This window comes from Nicotiana tomentosiformis, chromosome 6, assembly GCF_000390325.3.
Source record: "Nicotiana tomentosiformis chromosome 6, ASM39032v3, whole genome shotgun sequence".
Lineage (NCBI taxonomy): Eukaryota > Viridiplantae > Streptophyta > Magnoliopsida > Solanales > Solanaceae > Nicotiana > Nicotiana tomentosiformis.
In genome coordinates, this window is record NC_090817.1 from 85,171,754 (window position 1) to 85,196,945 (window position 25,192).

Sequence of the window (25,192 nt, forward strand, 5' to 3'; positions counted from 1 at the left end):
GGCTTACGTGTTTAAGGATTGTCTCGGACTTTTTGAGTTGAGCAATGCACAGGAAAGTAAAGGAAAATTTTTGCCGGAAAGGTGCGTTTATGCGGCCCATTATTCGGCCGCATAATCACTCTGCGGGCCGCATAATGGCCGCAGAAGTGAGCAGGAGAGGGCTATTTTGGAAGCAGCTATGCGGTCGACTATGCAACCGCATAACTATTATGCGGTGCATTATGCGACCGCATAACAGTTATGCGGACCGCTTAATGACCGCATACACAGGCAGTTCATTTGGCTATTTTGTAACCAATTATGCGACCGATATGCGGTCCGCATAACCACTATGCGGTCGCATATGCGACCGCATAACCTGTTCCAGAGCTCCATTTTTAGGTTTTTAAAACCCGACCCTAGTTCGTTAAATACACTCTTTGGGTTATTTTTGAGCTATTATATGATATTTTAGAGTGAGAGAGAGTGCCCTAGAGTGAGAAGGTGTTCTTCAATAAGTTTTATTCAATTCTTGCTCAAGTTTTGGAAGATTAAGAAGGGAAGCTCACTAGGTCTTCATCCTAGAGGTAAGATTCTACACCCTAAACCCTAATTTCGAAATCTTCTGAAAATGGGTAACTAGCAAGATAATTTTTGGGCATGAGAGTTGTTTATTTTACATGCATGTGTTATCAAAGGGTGTAGGAAGATTGTTGAACTAAAAATGGTAAAGATTTGATTGTGGGATGATGGAATCCTTCATAAAAGGGACATTGAAACCTTATGCACACCTAGTATTTGATAAAATGCTCAAGTAAGCTAGAACCATGATCATCTTCCAAATTTTAATTCAATTTGTTATATTTCTACAATAGATTGAAGTTGCTAAGAATTCCGGAATGTTTTAGAGTTTAAGGAAGCTCAAGTGCGGTATGTTGGCTAAACGCTTTTCTTAGAATTGAATCCAACGATATTCATATAAATTATGTAAGTCCCGAGTGATTCATTATGAGACTGGCCACTCCGAGTAAGATTGGGTTGAAAGATATATATTCAACAAGAATCCAAAATGCTTTATTCATATATTGTTACCAATTGAGGATGTGTTAAAATACGGGATGTGCATTAATAATGTTTCCACTTTAAGTCAAGTTCAAATGAAGGCTATTATGCCAAATTTTGTGAAATATCTCTATGTGCCTTAGACTCTAAATTTCTCATATGTGTTTTACATACCTTGATTTGAATTATATTTGTTGTTTATGATGATAATGATATTTTAAATTGATAAGGTGAGCATGAAATACTGAAAATGGCCAACGTGCCAAGAATGATCTTATAATTATGGCCATTAGTGCCAATGAAATGAAAAGATATGAAAGTAATATAAAATGCATTGATTCATATAAAAAGGTTGATGTCTCAAATAAGACGGCCTAGCCGATCGGGTCGTGATCGGACACCATACCGCACACATGGTGGTGATTGTGCTGGAAATTGTAATTGAAATTGTGATTGTAGTCGATGTCCCTAATGGATAGCTTAGCCGATCGGGTCATGATCGGACTCTGTATTAAAGACGGTGGTATTTATATTGAGAGAAATTGTGGTTGATGTCTCTAATGAGATGGCCTAGCCGATCGGGTCGTGATCGGACTCCGTGCTAAGAGTACGGTGGTGCTGGTTTTGTGAATAATGGTATTGTGGACAATGGTATATCGATACTAAAAATCTCCCAATGTGAGATATGGAAATTAATTTGAATACTGTCTTGATCCTAAATTGAGGGTTGATGTTGATTAAGGCTTTTATTGATATTATGATAATCTTGTTTATATTATTTGTCATTCTATTGAGAAGGTGTTTAGTTATACATACTAGTGTTATTCGACAGTACTAACGTCCCTTTTGCCGGGGGCGCTGCATCTTTCAATGAATGCAGGTGGTTCCACAGCAGGAGATATTGGTCAGTGATAGCAATGCACCTTCTTCCCAGCTGACTTGGTAGCCCCACTTCATTCCGGGGTCATGAATCTTTTGTACTTTGTGTATTTTGTTTAAGGTATAGCCGGGGCCTTGTTGCCGGCATTATCATTGTACTCTTCTTTATCTATAGAGGCTCCATAGACATAGTGTGGGTTGTATATTGGTGTTGGGGAAAGACAAACTATGTTATGTTGTGGTTGTATTACTTGTCCACTTGAGACTTTAAAAATGATGAAACTATTGGAAATGAATTGGTATTGTAGACATTAACACATTTTCGTCTAATTAATGAAAATATGCATTATCTCTATTCGTGGATGAGTTTGGGTAGAATGAAATCTAACAGGCTTGCTCGGTCGGGTTCACTCGGTTAAGTATCGGTCGCGCTCCTCGGTTTTGGGGCGTGACAGTAAGTGACCTGTCTTAGCCTCGTCACTACTTCGTCGAGGTTAGGATAGGCGCTTACCAGTACATGGGGTCGGTTGTACTGATACTACACTTTGCACTTCTTGTGCAGATTTCGGAGTTGGTCCCAGCGGCGTACCATAAATTTTCTCGGATTTCAGTTACCAGAGGAGACTTGAGGTATAACCGCACGGCGTCTGTAGTTCTAAAGTCCCCATCTACTTTACTTTAGTTGTGTGTTTATTTTCAAACAACTTTATTTTATTCAAACCTTTATTTGTATTATTCTAGAAGCTCGTGCACGTGTGACACCAATCTGGGATGGTATTTAGACACCGTTATTTTTTTGGATTATTCACTACATTTCAGACTTTACTTCTGCGTTTGTTTCTTCGTTATTAATAAATTTAAATTTTTTTAAAAATAGATAATATTATTCTAACGTTAGTTTGCCTAGCAACTGAAATGTTAGGCGTCATCACGGTCCGAAGGTGGGAATTTTGGGTCGTGACAGTTGGTATCAGAGCACTAGGTTACATAGGTCTCACGAGTCATGAGCAAGCTTAGTAGAGTCTGAAGGATCGGTACAGAGACGTCTGTACTTATCTCTCAGAGGCTATGAAGTTAAGGAACAATATCACTTCTTTCTTATTCTGTCATGCGATTTTATTCTATCATCGATGATTGAACCATTCTACTATTATTCTCTCGCAGATGGTGAGAACACGTAATACATATACCGATGGATAGGGACCAGAGCCCCCGTGGCAACTATGGCCAGGGGTAGAGGTCGAGGCCGAGGTCGTGCTAGAGGCAGAGGCAGAGGTAGAGCTCAGTCTAGAGCTCGAGCAGCTGCACCTATTGTAGAACCTCAGGTGGATCTTGAGGAGGAGGTTTCAGTTCAGAATGTACCAGTTGGACCAGTTTAGGTCCCGGAAGGATTCATAGCTACTCCAGTGCTTCAGGACGCTCTAGTCCGTTTGGTGAGTCTTATGGAGGGTGTGGCCAGAATGGCATATTTCCAGTGGCACCAGCCGTCTCACATGCTGGGGGAGGAGCACAAACTCCTACTACTCCCGCTCCGGAGTAGATGGCTCCCCAGAATTAGGCTCCAGCAGCCCCGCCAGTTGGGGTAGTTCAGCCAGTTGTTGCGGTACAGACCGATGATAGGCCCTCCATGTCTTTTGAGGCCTTATTGAGACTGGATAAGTTCACTAAGCTATTTCTAGTTCACTTCAGTGGTACCCCTTCTGAGGACCCACAGGATTATCTTGACCGCTGCCATGAGGTGCTGCAGAACATGGGTATAGTTGAGACCAATGGTGTTGATTTTGCTGTATTTCAGATGACGGGTTCCGCCATGAGGTGGTGGAGAGATTATATATTGACCAGACCAGTCAGATCACCTGCACTTACCTGGGAGCCGTTCTCTCAGCTATTTCTGGAGAAGTTCCTTCCTATCACACTGATAGAGGATTACCGCAAGCAATTTGAGTGTTTACAGCAGGGCAGTATGACTGTTACTCAGTATGAGTCCCGTTTTGTGGATTTGGCCCATCATGCTCTCCTTTTACTACCTACCGAGGGAGAGAGAGTGAGGAGGTTTATTGAGGGACTCACTCGCCCTATCAGGCTTCAGATGGCTAAGGAGACCAGAAGCGAGATTTCTTTTCAGGCAGCTGCTAATGTCCCGAGGAGGATCGAGATGGTTCTTGCACAGGAGAGAGAGTAGAGGTCTGATAAGAGGCATCATCAGTTCGGTGGTTTTAGTGGTGCCTCGGTTGGAGGTAGGGGTAATTTTTGTAGGGGTCATCCTCCCAGACCATTTCATTCAGCACTTCATGCATCTCCCGGTGCTTCAGGGAGTCACGGTCCTATTATGCCTTACTCTGGGAAGCCAACACTTAGTACACATTCAGATCCTATCAGTGCACCACCACTCCAGAGTCACAACAGCGGTTATCCGGCCCATTCGGGTCAGCTTCAGCTTCAGCAGCCACGACATCAGGATGGGTGTTATGAGTGTGGGAACATTGGTCACATCAGGAGTTATTGCCCTAGGTTGGCGAGCTACAGATCTCAGCAGGATTCTCGTTCCATCATACCGGCACCGGTTGCTTCGCCGCTTGCTCAGCCAGCAAGAGGTAGGGGTCAGGCAGCTAGAGGTGGAGGTCATGTCATTAGAGGTGGAGGTCAGACCGTTAGAGGTGGAGGTCAGCCAGCTAGAGGCCTTCCCAGGGACGCAGTTCAGAGTGGTGGGGCTCAGCCCCAATTTTATGCTTTTCCAGCTAGGCCTAAGGCCAAGTCATCTGATGTTGTGATCACAGGTATTATTCCAGTTTGCCATAGAGATGCTTCACTTCTATTTGATCCAGGATCTACTTATTCCTATCTGTCCTCCTATTTTGCTTCATATTTGGTTATGGCTTATGATTCTCTGAGTGCTTCTGTGTGTGTATCTACACCCGTGGGAGACTCTGTTGTAGTAGATCATGTCTATCATTCGTGTGTGGTTACTATTGATAGTCATGAGACTAGTGTGGACCTTTTACTTCTTGATATGGTAGATTTTGATGTCATCTGGGGTATGGATTGGTTGTTACCTTATCATGCTATATTGGACTGTCATGCCAAGATAGTGACCCTAGCCATGCCGGGGTTACCTCGGTTAGAGTGGAAAGGAACTTCTAGCCATTCTGCCAGCAAGGTTATTATTATATGAAATCTCGGCGTATGGTCGAGAAATGGTGTCTAGCCTATTTGGCTTATATTCGCGATCCCAACGCGGATGTTCCTTCTATGGACTCAGTACCAGTTGTTTGTGAATTTCCAGAAATATTTCCTACAGATTTGCCGGAAATTCCACCCCACAGAGATATTAACTTCTGTATTGATTTGGCTCTGGGCACTCAGCCCATTTCTATCCCACCATATCATATGGCCTCTACGGAGTTGAAAGAATTGAAGGAGCAGTTACAAGACTTGCTTGATCAGGGATTCATTAGACCCAGTATCTTGCCCTGGGGTGCACCAGTATTATTTGTAAAGAAGAAAGATGGTTCTATGCGGATGCGTATAGATTATCGGCAGTTGAATATGGACACTATCAAAAACAAATATCCGCTGCCAAGAATTAATGACTTATTTGATCAGTTTCAGGGTGCCAAGGTATTTTCGAAGATCGATTTGAGGTCTGGTTACCATCAGTTGAAGATTAGGGCATCTGATGTCCCTAAAACAGCTTTTCGGACTTGGTATAGGCATTACGAATTCCTAGTGATGTCATTTGGGTTGACAAATGCCCCAATAACATTTATGGATTTGATGAATTGGGTGTTCAAGCCCTATTTTGATTCTTGTATGGTTGTATTTATTGATGATATCTTGATTTACTCCAGCAGTCGAGAGGAGCATGAGCAGCATCTTTGAAGTGTGCTTCATACTTTGAAGAATAATCAGTCATATGCCAAATTTTCAAAATGTGTGTTTTGGTTAGACTCAGTTGCCTTTTTGGGGAATGTGGTATCGGCAAAAGGCATAAAGGTGGATCCTAAGAAGATAGAGGCTGTTCAGAATTGGCCTAGACCTACCACAGTTACAGAGATCCGGAGTTTCCTGGGTTTAGCAGGTTACTATCATCGGTTCGTGGAAGGGTTTTCATCTATAGCAAGCCCATTGACCATACTGACCCAGAAAAATGTTCCATTCAGATGGTCAGACGAGTGTGAGTTGAGCTTTCAGAAGCTCAAGACCGCTTTGACTACAGCGCCACTGTTGGTATTACCCACAGGTTCAGGATCGTATACAGTATATTATGACGCATCTCACATTGGGCTTGGTGCAGTATTAATGCAAGATGGCAGGGTGATTGCATATGCGTCGTGGCAGTTGAAAGTTCACGCGAAGAATTATCATGTTCGTGACTTAAAATTGGCAGCCATTGTTCATGCGCTGAAGATTTGGAGGCATTACCTCTACGGTGTCTCGTGTGAGGTATTTACTGATCATCGTAGTCTTCAGTATCTATTCAAACAAAAAGATCTTAATTTGAGGTAGAGAAGATGGTTGGAATTGTTGAAAGACTATGATATCACCATTTTGTATCACCCCGGAAAGGCCAATGTGGTGGCCGATGCTTTGAGTAGAAAGGCTATGAGTATGGGCAGTCTTGCATATATTTTGGTTGGTGAGAGGCCGTTAGCTGCAGATATTCAGACGTTGGCTAATCAGTTTGTGAAGTTAGATGTTTCGGAACCCAGTCGGGTTCTAGCTTGCACAGTCGCTCGATCTTCTTTATATGAGCGCATCAGAGAGAGGCAGTATGATGATCCTCATTTACTTGTCCTTAAGGACATGGTGCGGCACGGTGATGCCAAACATGTTGCTATAGGGAAAGATGGAGTTCTGCGAATGCAGGGTCGTATTTGTGTGCCTAATGTTGACGGGCTTCGTGAATTAATTCTTGAAGAGGCACACAGTTCTAGGTATTCTATTTATCCAGGTACCACCAAAATGTATCAAGATTTTCGGCAACATTATTGGTGGAGGAGAATGAAAAAGGATATAGTTTCATATGTAGCTCGGTGTCTGAATTGTCAGCAAGTTAAGTACGAGCATCAGAGACTTGGTGGTTTGCTTTAGAAGTTAGAAATTTCTGAGTGGAAATGGGAGCGTATCACTATGGATTTTGTTATTGGACTCCCACGGACTCAGAGAAAATTTGATGCAGTTTAGGTCATTGTGGGCAGGTTGACCAAGTCAGCACATTTCATTCCAGTGGCAGTTACCTATTCTTCAGAAAGGTTAGTTGAAATTTACATTCGTGAGATTGTTCGCCTTCACGGTGTGCCCGTGTCTATTATTTCAGATCGAGGTACGCAGTTTACCTCACACTTCTGGAGGGTTGTACAACGTGAGTTGGGCACGCGGGTTGAGTTGAGTACATCATTTCATCCACAGACAAACGTACAGTCAGAGCGCACCATTCAGATATCGGAAGATATGCTTCGCGCTTGTGTTATAGACTTTGGAGGTTCTTCGGATCAGTTCTTTCCACATGCGGAGTTTTCTTATAATAATAGCTACCAGTCGAGCATTCAGATGGCTCCATATGAGGCATTATACGGAAGGCGATGTCGTTCGCTAGTTGGCTGTTCGAACCGGGAGAGGCTCGGTTGTTGGGTACCGATTTGGTACAGGATGCCTTGGATAAGGACAAGGTTATTCAAGATCGACTTCGCACAGCTCAGTCGAGGCAAAAGAGTTATGCCGACCGTAAAGTTCGTGATATTGCATTCATGGTTGGAGAAAGAATATTACTCCGGGTTTCACCTATGAAAGGTGTAATGAGGTTCAGAAAGAAGGGCAAGTTGAGCCCTAGGTATATTGGACCCTTTAAAATTTTTGAAAGGGTGGGTGAAGTAGCCTATAGGCTTGTATTACCACCTAGTTTATCAGCGGTTCATCCGGTGTTCCATGTGTCTATGATCCGAAAATATCATGGTGATCCGTCCCATGTGTTAAATTTCAGCTCGGTCCAATTGGACAAAGATTTGTACGAGGAGGAGCCGGTGGCTATTCTAGCCCGGCAGGTCCGGCAGTTGAGGTCTAAGAGTTATCCTTCAGTTCGGGTGCAATGGAGAGGTCAGACGGTAGAGGCATCTACGTGGGAGTCTGACTCGGACATGCAGAGTAAATATCCACACCTTTTCTCCAGCTCAGGTATTTTTTCTAACTCCGTTCGAGGACGAACATTTATTTTAGAGCTGGAGAATGTGATGACTCAAAGTGTCATCTTTAAATTTAATAAGTAATTCTTTGTTCTAAGACCTCGAAAAGCACTATTTATGATTCCTCGACTTGCATGCGCAGTCCGTATAATTTTTCGAAAAGTTTTTGTGTGAAAAATAGATTAAAATGTGAAATAGAGATTTAAAACTCAACTGAGTTGACTTTTGTCAACATTTTGAGCAAACGGACTCGGATCTGTATTTTGACAATTCCGGTAGGTCCGTATTATGATTTGGGACTTGAGCGTATGCCTAGAATCGAATTCCGAGGTCCCTAGCCCGAGATATGGAATTTTGATAAAAAAATTAAAAGTTTGAAAGCTTAAGGATTTTAAGAATTTACTGATGTTGGATTTATTGACACAGGGTCCGTAATTTGGTTCTGGAGCCCGGTATAGGTCCACTATAATATTTATGACTTGTCTATCGAATTTGATGAGAAACAGAGTTGAATTGACGTGATTCGAACGTCCAGTTGTGAAAATATAAGTTTTAAAGTTTTCTTGAAAATTTCATTTGATTTGGTGTCCGATTCATAGTTTTAGGTGTTATTTTGGTGATTGGATAGTGCGAGCAAGTTCGTATGATATTTTAGGACTTGTTTGCATGTTTGGTTTGGAGCCCCGAGGGCTTGGGTGAGTTTCGGATAGGCTACGGGTGTTTTGAAACTTTGAAAAAATCTGGTATTTCCAGTTCTGGTTTCCTTCTATGCGATCGCGTGACTGTGTCCGTGATCGCGAAGGCTTGTTGAGCACTGATAGAAATTTGTACTATGCGATCACATAGTATTGTATGCGATCGCACAGTTGGAGAAGCTAAGGCATCACGAACGCGTGGGCAAAGCCGCGTTCGCGAAGGAAGCTGAAGCACAAAATTTATGCTATGCGATCGCACAAGGTAGTCCGCGATCGCAGAAGGCTGAGAAGCTGTGCTTCGCATTCGCGAGAGCACTGCCGCGTTCGCGTAGAGCAAAAGCTGCGCAGCCTAAAAATGTGCTTCGCGATCGCGAAGCATTGTACGCGATCGCATAAGGTAAAATCTGGGCAAACAGAACTTAAGTTCTGGAAAATGGGATTCGTTCCATTTTCAACCATTTTTCATTTTTGAGCTCGGGTAAGGCAATTCTTGGAAGATTTTCACGGAAAAATATTGGGGTAAGTGTTCCTTATCCTATATTGATTATATTTCATGATTTCATACTCATTTATATCATGAATCCGTGAAATTTTGGGAGAAAAACCAGATTTTTATAAAATCTTTCAAAAACGAAAATTTAAGATTTGAAGGTCCATTTGACATCGGAATTTGATAATTTTGTATGGTTAGACTCGTCTCGGAATGGGTGTTCGGATTTCATAAGTTTTTCCGAGATTTGAGACGTGGGCCCCACTGTCAATTTTTAAAGTGAATTTCGGATTTTATCTGAAAAATTAGTAAATTCATATGGAATTAATTCCTATGATTCGTATTGAGTATATCGAATTGTTTGTGAATAGATTTGACGTTTTTGGAGACAAATTCAAAAGGAAAAGCTATGGTCGAATAATTGATTGAAATTGCAAAGCGAGGTAAGTGTCGTGGTTAACCTTGACTTGAGGGAATAGAACCCTTAAATTATTTGTTATGTGAAATGCATGTGAACGATGTATAGGCGAGGTGACGAGTGTTTATACGTCATCAAATTAATTGTTTGCATAATTATTTGAAAATCCTAAATTTGTTTTAATACACGAATTAATTGTTATGATAATTGTTTCTCTCCTATTCTTTGTCAAATATTAATTCTTGAATTCCTGCAATATTTAGACACCGTTATTTTTATGGATTATTCATTACATTTCAGACTTTACTTCTGCATTTGTTTCTTCGTTATTAATAAATTTAAAAATTATTTTAAAATGGGTAATATTATTCTAACGTTGTCTTGCCTAACAAGTGAAATGTTAGGCATCATCACGGTTCGAAGATGGAAATTTCGGGTAATGACAATAACCTATAGAATGACACACTTAATGACAGAAAATGCCTACATAATTTAATTTTCATAAGAAAAGAAGGACGACAATATGCAAAGCAAAAAGATGGCATACCTTTTTGTCTTTTTTTTCACTGACTTGTGATTTTTTGTCTTCGTTTTTCCATCTTCTTTATCTGCCATAAAAATAATATTAAATGAGGAACAGGTAAAATCGGTCATTACACCAAATCAAAAATAGTTGGATATAGTTGCAATAAAAAGGAAATGCAAATGCCGATTCATTTGACACTGTTATCCCCTTTTCTGTACCCTAACTATGAACAAAAAGGATGAGGACAAACAACATGTTATAGATTTTTCTTGATATTAAAATTATTTCATCTTGTGGAGGTTTCATGTTATGATATAAAATCTTTTTTTCGTGGTTATTTTCTGCATAAAAATTTGATCTATTTTTATGTAGATTTAGTCGCATGTATAAAGTCCAGTCACTATTGCATTATTTTTGTGAAGATGTCTGCGAAGATACTTGGGAAACCCAAGAAAAAAAAAATCATAATTTACATAAATCTTTGAAAAATTGATTATTTAAAAAATATATGGGCGAAAGGCAACAATATATCAAAAATTAGTAACAAAGGGAGCAAAATTGAGATACATGTCTTAGAGACGTATACTTCAACTTTCCTTCAAAGAGAAGGAAGAAAAAGCAAGCAATGAAAAAGAAAAAATAGAAAACTACCTTACCTGAGATCCTACTATTTGGATTTTAGGCAGCCCTTCTTATGAAACCGTTAGATTGGGGTTTGCTAAGCGTAACGTTTTCTCTATTTAATTGTAAGTAGGTTAGTCAGATTTTTAAAAAGGGTATTAAAGTAATTTGACTTTTTAGTTTAGGGCTTCCCACTTTTATAATAACTAATCTCTATGATTGTGCTTTGCACGACTGTCTTGCGACATTTACTATGAAACGCATACCTAAAATAATAAACTTTCAACTGCATATGTTCTTTTTTTAAAAAATAATTATTAGCATCAGATATATATACAAAATATAATAATCAATTCCGTGGTAATATGACTTTACAACGATATTTAAGGGTTAATTTTAAACTTTTTCTAACGGTTAATTCCTGTGATCGGATCTATACATTACACACAAGTGAATTATCATACTATCACATCTTTCTATTACTCGTGGGAATAGTTCTATGAGCTCCTTTTTTTTTTTCTACTGAAACTTGTGTAACCTTTTACAACTATGACTATACGTACTTCTACATCCAAATATTTCGGTCCTATCAATCAAAAGTAGAAACCAAATGCGACCAGAAAAAGAAAAAAAATAACAGATATCAACAACAAATCAAGAAAGTGACTTTTACCGTCTAATAAGAAATATTTTCCCAAATTGAATGATAGACTTGCATGTTAGTATGATATATAGATAATAAAATTGCACGAACAAAAGGTAGAACTGAAACATTTAATATATAAATCTTGATGGGGCATGCGAAACTACTTCTTGACCATATAATCTTTTTGAAATCGTGAAGTACATATATAAAGCACATAAACAACAACAAAAAAGGAGAGAACATTTGGTTGAAGAACGGAAAATTTAATGCTAATAGTTTTTCTAGAGTAGGTTAAGTATTTATTATTGAAACTCAAAGACAAAGTTTTAGTAGGAGACTGAAAGTGACGAATTCTTAGCTAACTTAAAAATCTTAAATATTAGTTAATCTGGTATTAAACTTAATAGAGATTACAGTTTTATCCAACATAGAATGTAACTTAATTCACTTTTCAAAGGGTAGAAAAGTCGATCGATAATTTAAGGATATTTTAGTCATTCAATATTTAACGTTTTAACATTCGTGCTTTTATAATAATAATAATATATATATATATATATATATATATATATATATATATATATATATATATATATATATATATATAAGTAGGTTAGTCAGATTTTTAAAAAGTGTATTAAAGTAATTTGACTTTTTAATTTAGGGCTTCCCACTTTTATAATAATATAGATATATGGTCATTAGTGTCAAAAATACATTTTAACCTTTACATATGCATTTTAAGACTAACAAACCAATTTTCACTCACAGAGAAATATCTTTGTTGGGGGAACACAGAGGTTTAATTTAATTAAGATCTTTATTAGACGAAATTTGTTTCTAACCTGATAAATGTACGGTTGTTTTAGGACATGTATACGTTATTATAGTGGGAAAAGAGCATACAAAAATGTAATTAGAAATACTTGAACAAAGAAAAGGCATATAAACATTTTCTTTTCATTTTTTCTCTTTTTCAAGCGGGGGGGGGGGGGGGGGGGGTTGATAATTGATTAAATTAAGCTAATGGAAGATGATACATTGTTATCACTTATACATAGTAATTAATGCGAGCGCTACTGTTAGTATTTAAGTTGTGGAAAATTTCTGAACTTTCTTTGAATAATATTATCACTATAATCTACTAGCTAGCTAGCAAGAATACATAAAATATTTGAAAAGCTACTATGTTATTGATTGATTCTTATGTACCATTTCACCGTTAATTTACAATAGACTTTTTTATTCGAGGTTTTAGGCCTTCTTGGCCTTTTACAATGTTGAATTTAAGAAAATATCTTTTTTAGATCTCTTATGTGTAAAAGAAAGATCTTTTATGTGTAAAAGTAAATCTCCCATGTATAAAAAAAAAGAAATAGAATCATAAAATTAAAAATAAGTTTGTAAAAGCCAAAAAATCAATTGACCATTTTAATTCATATAGGAAATAGTAACGGCTACTTCACTTTTGATAAGTACCTATATATATTGGCTCAATAATGGAGTTATTAAACTGGCCCAACTTTTGGAGCTCCTTACATCAAGTTTTAGTTCTATGATTCATTTGACTAATTCATTCTATATCTCTTGTTTGAAAGTAATAGAAGCACACTATTCTATACGCTTTTAAGGGCTTAAAGACGGCAACCTTCTTTAAACGTCAGGTAAACTCGGCGCTAGTCAATAAACATAAGACGGCAACCTTCTTTAAACGTCTTTTTTCTTACGTTGAATTTTTTTATAATATATAGAATCGCTAAATTGTAGTCACAAATTAGCCTTAAAATAAAATCAAATTGGATTATACATGTCATAAAGAAACGCCTTTTTTTTTTTCCAGAGAAATTTGAGTGATATATTTAACTTTCTTAAATTTCTAAAACGTCACAAATATCCATAGAAATATTTCTAATAACGGTGGTGTTTGGATCAATTAACTTGCACAAGTTTAAATTATTTTATCGAATATTTATATTCTTCTATTACCGAAAATACAGAATAACTATCCACTATAAAATTTAGACAGATATGAGAAAATCATCTGACAATCATCAATACTAGAATTTGAAGATTGATATCTCATAATCATCATATTGATTTCATCTATTGCTAGCAACACTCTTTATTTAGTATCGAAGAAAATTAAAGATCCTTGAGTAGATTAGAAAAAGAAAAATCAACATCATTGAATAGATCAATCACTATGATTTCGAAATATTATGGTGTTTTAGTAAAGTCAAACAAGATACTTTTATATAAAAGAAGAAAGTTGAACTGGTCATACCTTAGCAGATTGAAACTAATTGAAAGTGGTAATTTTAGTTTTCAAAGAGAGATGGCATTTAACGTATGTTACTGAATTATTGGGTATACTAAACTAGCTGAATGTCCCATCCGTATAAGCTCCTAAAGCACTCAGAGATTATTTTTTTAGGAAATAAACCTTGAAAATATAATTAAGAAGATTCTTAACCCGAGAAGAAAAGAATTAATTCAAATCTTTTCTTTTTCAAGATAAAGAATTAATTCAAATCATCCCAACATTATCATATCCATTTTTTTCACTAATTCATAGATTTTAAAGTAACCCTCAATATACTAATACGAAATTAAGATTCTAATACCAAATCGATCAATTAATACATGACACGTATTTTTACGTACACTTTATCACAAAATCGTAGTAATAAATTAATACTATATATTTTCACCTTAATATATTATTTAATCAATGATAAATTAATAGTTTGATCCTGGATGAATGTAATTTTTTACGGAGAGGCTTCACGTCGTCCTCAAATAAGTAATTAATCAAAGTAAACTAGTAGGGGTAACTGATTTTCACATTGTTAACACATAAATAAATATACCATTTTAGCATTCACAAATAATTATACACCATTTTAGCATTCTCACCTTCTTTGTCGTTATTTATCATTTTCATTTTTTGGTTGAAAATCGAGATATTTTCTCGCCTCTCGGATACGAATTTTCCAAATGTCAGTATCTACTTTCTTGCATTAATTTTTGAGTAAGTATTATTTATTTATTTATGAACGAACTCTTTAATTTTTCAACAGAATTTTTACAGTCACTACAGTAAGTATGTGAAATGGAACTGAATAAATATAAATTCGAATAGCCCACCTTACCTATCATAATTGAGGAGGTTTTAGGCCTTCGTGATATTTTACAATGTTGAATTTAAGAAAATGTCTTTTTTAAATCTCTTACGTGTAAAAAAAAAAGATCTCTTATAGTATAAAAATAAATCTCTTATGTATAAAAAGAGAGATGTGATTATAAAACTAAATACAAGTATGTAATGAGCCACAAAATCAATTGAGGCGGGTTGATGTATATGATTCGCAATCAAACTCTGTGGCATTTCTCGTAATAATTAGCAAAAGTGTGCCCTCTCTCATAACCAGATCCTTCAATTATGTTTTAAAACTTTTTCTTTTTGTTTTTATGTTACAACGGTCAAAAATCTATTTCAAATGCCCCGTAACAGCCACAAAATCTGAGCTCTCTCTTCAACTTTATCTCACGTCACGCGCATATGCACACAGCTGCTCTTCTCAATTACTTCTAGTACTATTTTTTTATAACCATAAAAGAAAAAAAATCACCAATTTATCACAGTCTATTTCTTTTCAAATCAAAATCACTACATTCTCTCTCCAAAATCTTCTCTCTAAAACATCGCCGTTGTTCTCACATTGTATTGAATCTCTCAACGGCCGTCCGGCGATTTAATCGTCGGTAAGTCTACACATTTTCTTAATCATTTGTCTGTATCGTACGAATATAAATGCATATACATCAATCAATGTATTTCTTTTTTTTTAATTCCTGATTTTTTTCATGCTTTTGTTATTTGAATGACGAAATCTCAATTCTCTAGCATTTAATCAATCGTTTTCGATTTGACGGTGAATTTTCGTCTGCATTTACCTCTCACATTTGACGTGAAAATCTACATTTTTACTTCTTCTTTATACTGTTTCAGCGCAATTGAGTGACATTGTGTTTTCTGGAAGCTTCTATATTGCTACACCAGGTTTTTGTTCTTAGATTTCAAAACGAGCTGAGTTGAATCAGAGAATCGGTAGAAACGGTTGTGAGATTGGAGGATATAATTAGAAGATCATTCTAGAAATGGAGTCATCGCAATCTCAGCAGCAACAGAGAAGAGGAGGGGGTGGCTATGTCACGCGGTCACCGTCGCAGACACCGCGGTCGAGCGATAAGGCGGCTAGAGATCTGCGATCGGTGGAAGGAAATATGAGTGGAAAGCATCATGACAAAGATAAAGGCGTCAATGTGCAGGTTATTGTGCGTTGCAGGTTAGTAAAATCAGTGCATTTTGGAGCTTTAGTGTAACCTCTGAATTGAATTGATTGTATTTGATGGAAGTGTTATGAAATATGCAGGCCGTTGAGTGAGGATGAGATGAGATTGAATATACCAGCGGTGATTTCCTGCAATGAGGGAAGAAGAGAAATTTCTGCTATGCAGAACATTGCTAATAAGCAGATTGACAAAACATTTGTCTTTGATAAGGTTTTGAATTTCTTTTATTTGATTTATCCTTATCTTGATATCATTGGTACTGAAATATAGATACAGGACAAAGGAACATTGGCCAAAAGAAAAAAAGAAAAAGAAAAAAAAAGAAAAGAAAAGAAAAAGTGTAGAGTGTATAGTTAAAACGGTAATTTCAAGTAATAATTCGGACACATTACCTGTTTAGAGCAGAATGATACAAGGAATTCATATAACCGGCTCCTACTAGTTTGATACTAGAGGTGTATTTGCTTGCTTGCTTGATTTAGACTGAATGCCCATGCTTCTTGAGTTCCGGTACAAAATTAATTTTTCTGGTACTGCTGAAAAAATAAAGATTTATACCTTTTGAAAATATATAGGACTTCTAATACTTTTTATTTGTATTTGCATAATATTGGCATGAGATGACTTTAAATGGAGTGACGTGGTTAGTAAGGATTCATATAGTTGACACCAACTTTTTTGGGATTGAGGTGTAGGATTGCATAGAGGTGTTCATAACACGCAGCGGAAGACAATAACAATCCTACGCAGAACTTTTCGTGTTTAAAATTTATTTATATGTCAAAGATCGGATCTAAGACGTACCCGGTGAAGAGAGTGTCGTTTTAAATTTCTTCGATAGTGCGAAGACTCTATGCGTATCCACACCGAGACTGATATTTGCTATCAACTCTTTGATCAATGAAATCCCGTGAACAAATTGAATGAAAATATTGTGTTGAAATTTTTCTCAAAAATCTCAACTCAAAGGTAGAAGAACAAAAAATAATTTTCTTGTACTAGTATTTTCTATCTTGGCTTTGTATTGCACTATTACTTTCTCAAAGCAATTTATTCTCAAATAAAAACATGTAACTCATTTATAGAATTCAATTACAACTTAGTCAACATAAAAAAAAAGGAAAACATGTAACTCATTTATGAAATTCAATTCTAAATTGAATTCTACAAATTAGTTAATATTTTAAAATAAAAACATGTAACTCATTTATTGAATTCAATTCTAAATTGAATTCTACAAATATTAATATATATATATATATATATCAACCAATAGATGTAATTTAATTTTCTTATTTAAAATAGAAAACTTCAACTTGTCCACAATATTAATTATATCCTCTGTGCTAGCAAAGAATATAATAATATTTCATTTGGACTAATAACTAAATTTATTTGACTAATTAAATTCATTAATTTAATTATCAAATAATAAAGTAATTAATCCTTTAGCAAAGATCAGAACACTCGTTAGTGTGCGACCCCATAGGTTCAATACTAAACCGGTAGTAAATTGATCACATCAATATACTAATCAAGGGTGGCGTCTAGCAACACTCCTTAACGACCGGATAGCATGAAGTATACAATTTACTCTCAAGAACCTGTAGAAGAATAATGTATTAATTCCTTCTGTTCTTATAGCTCTGGGTCACCCTAGGATATGGTTCAATTGTCAAATCCTAATAGGCGGCCGACTATGTGTTCATGTCAAAAATAATCGACCATTGAATGACCTAAGAAACTCTTTTCTTCTTTCATTCAATCGCCCTGGCCAAGGTCTTAATTTGATCGGTTATAATTTATGACAACATGGGGCTTAAACTCATTACCAAGAGTTGACAGATTCCATCTTGATCAATCATTAATTCTACAAGTATTTAATCGTACCCAATATCCTTTCAACTATCGCCCTAGGGCCATAGGTGTCTAGTATCAAAGCACAATAAATAACTTGTCAATTACTATGATGATATCAGGTCAAAGGAAACTCTTACATCACATTTTTCAAGAGAATATCCTATTGACAGTTTATGGTAATTCTAACCATTAGGAATTATCCAATGAATCGGTTCAGTGATCATATCTCTATATGTATCATCTATTTATGTTATTAATTAATGAGATCAACTAATCTTTATCCCATAAAGACGATCACATAAATATTGATCTAACCAGATTACTAATGTCCAAGTTAATAATCCTACGATCAAGAACAAAATTTAGATTAAATTGTAAGAGACTTTACTCTCATTATCATGATCTCCATCATGATGACAAGTCTCAAAATTTAATCAAGGACCTTATTAAATTAATCAAGCAATTAATAATAAATATGATAAACGAATATCAAATGCCATATATTTTTATATCAAATAACATTCACAAAAATATGTTCAAATCATCAAATATGAGATTGGATCTAGGGCATATATAATATATCCCTAACATGAGGCATAGTTGTTGTTGTTGTTGCAAAGAAGAATAAAAAAAGTTGTGAATCAGACATCTGGGTGATTCTTGAGATGACACTAACATTGTGTTGGGTAATGCTATCCAGGTCTTTGGTCCTATGTCCAAACAGAAGGACTTGTATGATTCTGCAATCTGTCCTATTGTCTTTGAAGTTCTAGAGGGCTATAACTGCACAGTTTTCGCTTATGGGCAGACAGGAACAGGGAAAACTTATACAATGGAGGGAGGGGGAAGAAAGAAGGTTGGTAGCTGTTAGAAATGCATTTGTTATGCTAATTTCTTCTTCATATTAATTCATTACAGTTCACCCCGTTTAGAATGGGGAATTTCCAAGTGATGCAGGTGTCATCCCACGAGCTATAAAGCAAATCTTTGACATATTGGAAGCTCAAAGTGCTGAATATAGCGTGAAAGTAACATTCTTGGAGTTGTATAACGAGGAGATAACCGATCTTTTAGCTCCAGAGGAATGTACTAAGTTTACAGATGACAAATCCAAGAAACCATTAGCTCTGATGGAAGATGGTAAGGGTGGAGTTTTTGTTAGAGGCCTGGAAGAGGAGATAGTATGCTCTGCAAATGAAATCTATAATGTCTTGGAGAAAGGTTCTGCTAAAAGGCGTACAGCTGAAACTCTTCTTAACAAACAGAGCAGTCGTTCTCATTCAATATTCTCTATCACAATTCACATCAAGGAATATACTCCCGAAGGGGAAGAGATGATCAAATGTGGCAAACTGAATCTTGTAGACCTTGCGGGTTCTGAAAACATTTCACGTTCTGGTGCAAGAGAGGTGAGACATTAAAATTCTGTAATTCGTTAACCATTGCATTTAGCAAGTTCGTTAGTAAGAATAGGAAAAAAAGAGAACGAGTGTGCAAAAGTTGTTTTAGAAATGTCATAAATTTACCTTCTTCAGGGCAAATTATCCTGGAAGATACTTCTCAAGTTCTTTTTGGTTCTTTTTCCCACTTTGATTGTGTTTTTTCTGTAAACATTATAGTGAACTGTACTAGATGATAGAATTTCTTTTGCAGGGCAGAGCGAGGGAAGCTGGGGAAATCAACAAGAGTTTGCTTACACTTGGTCGTGTTATAAATTCTTTAGTTGAGCACTCTGGTCATGTCCCATATAGGTGCTTAAAAATCCATACCTATATTACACAATATAATATGTATGAAGCTTTTTACATACCTTGAGAAGCATTTTTTGGTATGTCAGGGAGAGCAAAATAACAAGATTGTTGAGGGATTCATTGGGAGGGAAAACAAAGACATGCATAATTGCGACAATATCACCCTCCATTCACTCTATGGAAGAGACTCTGAGCACTTTAGATTATGCCCATCGTGCCAAAAACATAAAGAATAAGCCAGAGGTCAGTTTTCTGTGGACAATCAAGCATTCTCAAAAGCCATCTGTTTGATTTTGTGTTCAACTGTCCTTAACTTTTCTTTTGCTGTTATTTAGATTAACCAGAAGATGATGAAATCTGCATTAATGAAGGACTTATATTCTGAGATTGAAAGACTGAAGCAAGGTGATACTGCTTTCTTCTTCTCTTTGTACATGAATCTCTATCTCGGACGCTAGTTAGATTATTTATGTTTTTATATTTTAATACCAACAGAGGTGTATGCTGCAAGAGAGAAGAATGGCATCTACATACCAAGAGATCGATATCTCCAAGAGGAAGCAGAGAAAAAGGTTAGGCCCTGGTCATAGATCCCATGATTGATCGAATTATCCTGTAATCTTTTCTTATTTATGGTAAACATGTTTTTCTCCTCTCTCAGGCAATGTCTGAAAAGATAGAAAAGATGGAACTTGACTTAGAATCTAAAGACAAGGTATGCTACTGATTAATAACTCAGCTAGATCTTATTTGACTATTGAGAACTCATAACTCATTACATTTTTGCCTGCTTAAAACAGCAACTCATGGAGCTTCAGGAACTGTACAATTCTCAGCAGTTGTTGACCACTGAATTGAGTGACAAACTTGACAAGACAGAGGTATATGGAGTTCTGACCCCACCTAATATCAGAAGCTTTCTTTTGTTGTCCACCTCTTTCTCATGGCGATTAGCTATAATTTTGTGTCTTTCAGAGAAAGCTTCAGGAAACTCAACATACTTTGGCTGATCTTGAAGGGAAACACAGGCTGGCAATTACAACAATAAAAGAAAAGGAATTTCTGATAACGAACCTTCTAAAGTCTGGTAAGCTGCATCCTCTGCGCATGGTCAAGGCAGACTCTTTCGATTAGTCATTTGCTATTGCATGCTTTTCCTCTGGAACTTTGGGATGAATATATTTTGTTTTGGGTTTTTTTTTTTTGGGGGGGGGGAGGGGGAGGATGCAATTTTTGGTGTTTGTTATAAACAATTTGGGATGGGGTCATATTTCTCTTTAAGGGAAATACCAAATTCACCAAAGGAGACACATTATGGAGTCTATGGGTTTTTTAGAGTCATTTTGCCTTTCGGATTAGTTGTATGAGATATTTAAGCGTACGTCTTCTACCAGAAAAATCACTGGTTGAGCAGGCCTTTGAACTTCGAGCTGAGCTGGAACATGCTTCATCAGATGTCTCAAGCTTGTTTGCAAAGATTGGTATGTCAACATCTTTTAAAGACTTGTAGATGTAATGAACTTTCTTTCTCAAAATAAAGGCTGCATTGCACCTACTATACTGATAATGGTCGATTTCAGAGCGCAAGGACAAAATAGAATATGAAAACAAAGTTCTCATTCAAAAGTTCCAATCCCAATTAACTCAACAGCTTGAAGTTCTGCATAAGAGTGTCTCTTCCTCAGCCACCCAACAAGAGCAACAACTCAAACACATGGAGGAAGACATGCAATCCTTTGTGTCTAGCAAGATTGAGGTATAGTTGACTTAAAATTTACCATTTACCTTTTAAAGAAGATACTCTACAATGTTTCTGGAAAAAGCTACAAGACGTAAAGTATGCACTTTTCTATTTGCACTTACAGAATTCATTGTTTTCATGATGTCATGTCTACAAAGATTTAAGCATCCTTGACTTAACTAAATTTAGGGTTGGCCTTGCAATATTGCCTTGACCCAAGGTTGTGATTATCATCTCCTACATACCATTTTCGAGAAATTGCAAAAGCGCTTTTGTAAAACACAATCAAAACTATGTGTGATCCAAATTTACATGTCATATATCAGCAGTCGTCATGTGTCCTCTAATTATAGTGATGGATGGTTGATCTTCCTTTTCTTTTAGCTCTTTTTTTTTTCTCTCTCTCATCTCATATTCCTCTCAAAAAATTTCGTACGTGCATTTAAATCTTTTTATCATTTAAAATTTTCTTCCCATATGAAACGAAAGTTTGAAAATATCCATTCTGATGCAGTGGAATCTAGATGAAAAGACTTAAATCCAATTGTCTGAGCTTATCTAAAAATCTGAACCTGCTCTTTTGTGTCACAACCATTTCACATGCATATTCAACCAGTGTTGGGTATAAAACAGTATTCTAGCTAGCCATACATGCTTCAGAGGTTTTTACTCGTGCTAATCAGTATGGGTTTTGGTATACATGCTTCAGAGGTTTTCAGTATGGGTTTTGATGTACTTTTTAGGCTATGGAGGAGCTTCGAGGGCGCCTAGACAATTTGAAAATCATGTTTGGGTCTGGTATTGAAGCTTTAGATGGTTTGGCTGGGGAGCTCGATGGCAATGCTCAGTCAACTTTTGATCGTTTAAACTCTGAATTTTCTAAACATTCATCTGCTCTCCGAGAGGTATGCCTCTTTTTTAATTCTTTGAGAAATTCCAGGTAGTATTGACATTCAGCTTATCTCTTTGTATCGAAATGTAGCTTTTTGAGGAGATTGGCTTTGAAGCTAATACCTTGGTTAATGATCTTCAAAATAGTCTTCACAGCCAGGAGGAGAAACTAATTGCATTTGCAGCACAACAACGTGAGGTATCAGCAGTTTCTATTTTGTGAAATCTTCCCCCTTCACCCCTTGGTTCCCCTCTCTGTAGCTCTCTCCTTTTCCTTCTCAAGTTTGGGTGATATAGTTTGGATGCTTTATAGGCTCACTGCAGGACAATCACAACGTCAAGGTCATTTTCTGAAGTTACTGGCAACTTCTTTAAGACTTTAGATATGCATGTCTCCCAATTGGGTGATATAGTGGAAGATGCACAGACAGTCAGTGATCAGAAGTTTTCTGAACTTGAAAAGAAGTTTGAGGTAATTGGAGTCATCCATGTGCATCTCTATTTCACTTAATGAAGGTCAATATGCATCTTAACCCAGTTTCATATGGATATCTTGCTTTTACAGGAATGTGCTGCCAATGAGGAGAAGCAAATCTTGCAGAAAGTGGCAGAACTCCTTGAAGGATCAAATGCTAGGAAGAAAAAATTGGTATGGTGATTTATTGGTCATTTAAATGCGTGCATCATGATTTGCTTCACCAGCTGAAGAAAGGCATCAGTACAGTTTTGGCAAAAAAATTTATATTATCCCTAAACCTAGGCAAAGCGACTTCATTGACCAATAAATATGGCAAAAAGATGCATAATCATGCCTAGTTTTTATGTTTGAATTTTGTTTCTAGTGCTTGTACTCAATGATGGAATAATGTTAATTCTTCATTTAAAAGTGACAAGAAGAATACATCATGGATCCGAGATGACAATTATTGACTTAATACTTTATCTACTCTAGGCTGCGAAAGCTAATGGATATTTTACTTGGTCTGCTCTAGGTTCAAACCGCAATTAATGACCTCCGAGAAAGTGGTTACAACCGAACCAGCAGACTAAAACAAGAGATGTCAACCATGCAAGATTCAACCACTTCAGTCAAAGCCGAATGGACCAATTATATGGAAAAGGCTGAATGCCATTATCTTGAGGATACTGCTTCTGTGGAAAATGGGAAGAAAGAGATGGAGGAAGTGCTACAGACTTGGTATGTTCTCCTAGCATATACCATATCACCTCTGATGAGAACTTATGTTTTCTTTGGCTGTCTGAAGTTTTTCTTGTCACTCTCTGCTTACTTGAATACATATTATGCAGTTTGCAAAAGGCAAAATTGGGTGCTGAACAGTGGACGAATGCTCAACGCGCTTTGATTAGTTTAGAGGAAAGAAATGTTGCGTTTATGGATAAAATAGTAAGGTTGGTTGATTCACTTGCTATTCAAGGGTTTTGTCTCATAGTTCCAATATATCACTTTTTATTTACTGTGAGCTTGTATATTCTTGTAGCGAAGGATTGAATGCCAATGACGCATTGCGTGCGCAGTTTTCTTCTGGCGTGTCATCTACTCTTGAAGACACTGATGTTGCCAACAAAAACCTACTCTCTTCCATTGACCGTAAGCTATCAAGTTTGACAAATATATTAATGACTTTTGCTTGGCTGCTTGGTATCTTCCGGCTAACTAAATTAAGATCTGCAGATTCATTACAACTTGACCGTGATGCTTGTGGAAACCTTGATTCCATGATTGTTCCTTGTTGTGGAGAGCTGAGAGAATTGAAGAGTGGGCACTACCACAAGGTTGTTGAAATTACAGATCATGCAGGTCAATGTCTTTCACAAGAGTACATGGTAAGGACATAGAGTTATATGACAGAAACTCTCGTGTCTATTCTGTAGGGAACGTCATTATTCATGTAATTTTTTTCTCCAAATCTTGTCACTTGTACTAGGTTGACGAACCATCATGCTCTACACCGAAAAAGAGAGCTTTCAGTATACCAAGCGTTGTTTCCATTGAAGAGCTCAAAACTCCTCCTTTCGAGGAGTTGTTGAAATCATTTTGGGATGGAAAATCACTGAAGCAAGCAAATGGAGATGTAAAGCATATTGCAGAGGACGCTCATTCTTTGAGAGATTCAAGACTTCCTCTCACTACTATTAATTAGGACTATAGAAATTAGATATGGAAGAAAAGCTGTACATAAGAAGAATTTTCACCTACATGGACGAGTGAGGGATAGCTTAGTCGTAAGGGCCCTCTACCTCCAATCATAGCGTTGGAGGTTCGAATCATCAAGGGAGCAAGTGGAAGAAGCCTCTATTGGGCTCCTTCAGTGAGGATTTTGGATGTGGGTTACCATATCCCAAAAAGAAAGAGAAAAAAGTCTCCTACATGTAATTTATGTTAGTGTATCCTATTCTTTAAATTATTATTGAGAAGAGTTTCACTTGTTTGAGCTCTCTCTTCTACGAAGCAGAGTTGGGAGTTTTCTGAGACAATGACGAGAATAGGATGAATGACTGGCTTTGAGGTGTCCTTTTATGCAACAATGAGTGGCTTTGATAAGTTTTTTATAACCTGAAATGGCTTTTAACTCCAATTTGGGAATTGGATTGGAAGATGATTTGGTTCGATGTGACATCTTGAGGTCATTCTTTTAAATTAAAATAAAAAGTTTAAAATTGAATTATTTTGATGTCTATTCTTTTTTGAACTTATTAAAAAGAAAAAGAGTGTTACATAAAATAAAACAATGGAGTATCATTTTGGATGTTCATTGAAGTTTGGAAGAAAGATGCCCATGACCAGACTTTGGAAAGCAATAAATCAATCGAAGAAGAAATTGCCAAATTAGATCCAAATCCAAGTCAAACTGACTGACTTAGGTGCAACTATTATCCATCAATGATAATTCTCGTTGTGTTAATTAGTTATCTCCGTTGTGCAAATCTTTTTATTAATTCAGCAGATAGATCCAACATTTTAGGATTTTTTTAATTTCCAGAACATTTTAGGATTGAGAAGGCTTTTAAAAGTTCAGCATAGGTTTGTAGACTGTATATCTGGCATCTCTACCCTAGTATGTAATTTAAGCTTAAAA

General features: G+C 36.7%; 1 protein-coding gene across 1 annotated transcript; it reads left to right on the plus strand.

Annotated features, from left to right (window-relative positions):
- The first annotated feature begins 15,079 nt into the window (after window positions 1-15,079).
- Window positions 15,080-24,723, plus strand: LOC104104941 (kinesin-like protein KIN-5D). Its single transcript, XM_009613158.4, has 23 exons — window positions 15,080-15,260; window positions 15,508-15,844; window positions 15,932-16,061; window positions 18,412-18,567; window positions 18,644-19,120; window positions 19,365-19,462; window positions 19,549-19,705; window positions 19,798-19,867; window positions 19,958-20,034; window positions 20,124-20,177; window positions 20,263-20,343; window positions 20,438-20,549; window positions 20,857-20,943; window positions 21,043-21,218; window positions 21,947-22,108; window positions 22,186-22,293; window positions 22,408-22,566; window positions 22,660-22,743; window positions 23,087-23,292; window positions 23,403-23,504; window positions 23,594-23,703; window positions 23,788-23,939; window positions 24,041-24,723. The coding sequence occupies exons 2-23, from the start codon at window positions 15,657-15,659 to the stop codon at window positions 24,254-24,256; spliced, it is 3,162 nt and encodes a 1,053-aa protein (XP_009611453.1). The 5' UTR covers window positions 15,080-15,260; window positions 15,508-15,656; the 3' UTR covers window positions 24,257-24,723.
- Window positions 24,724-25,192: the final 469 nt, after the last annotated feature.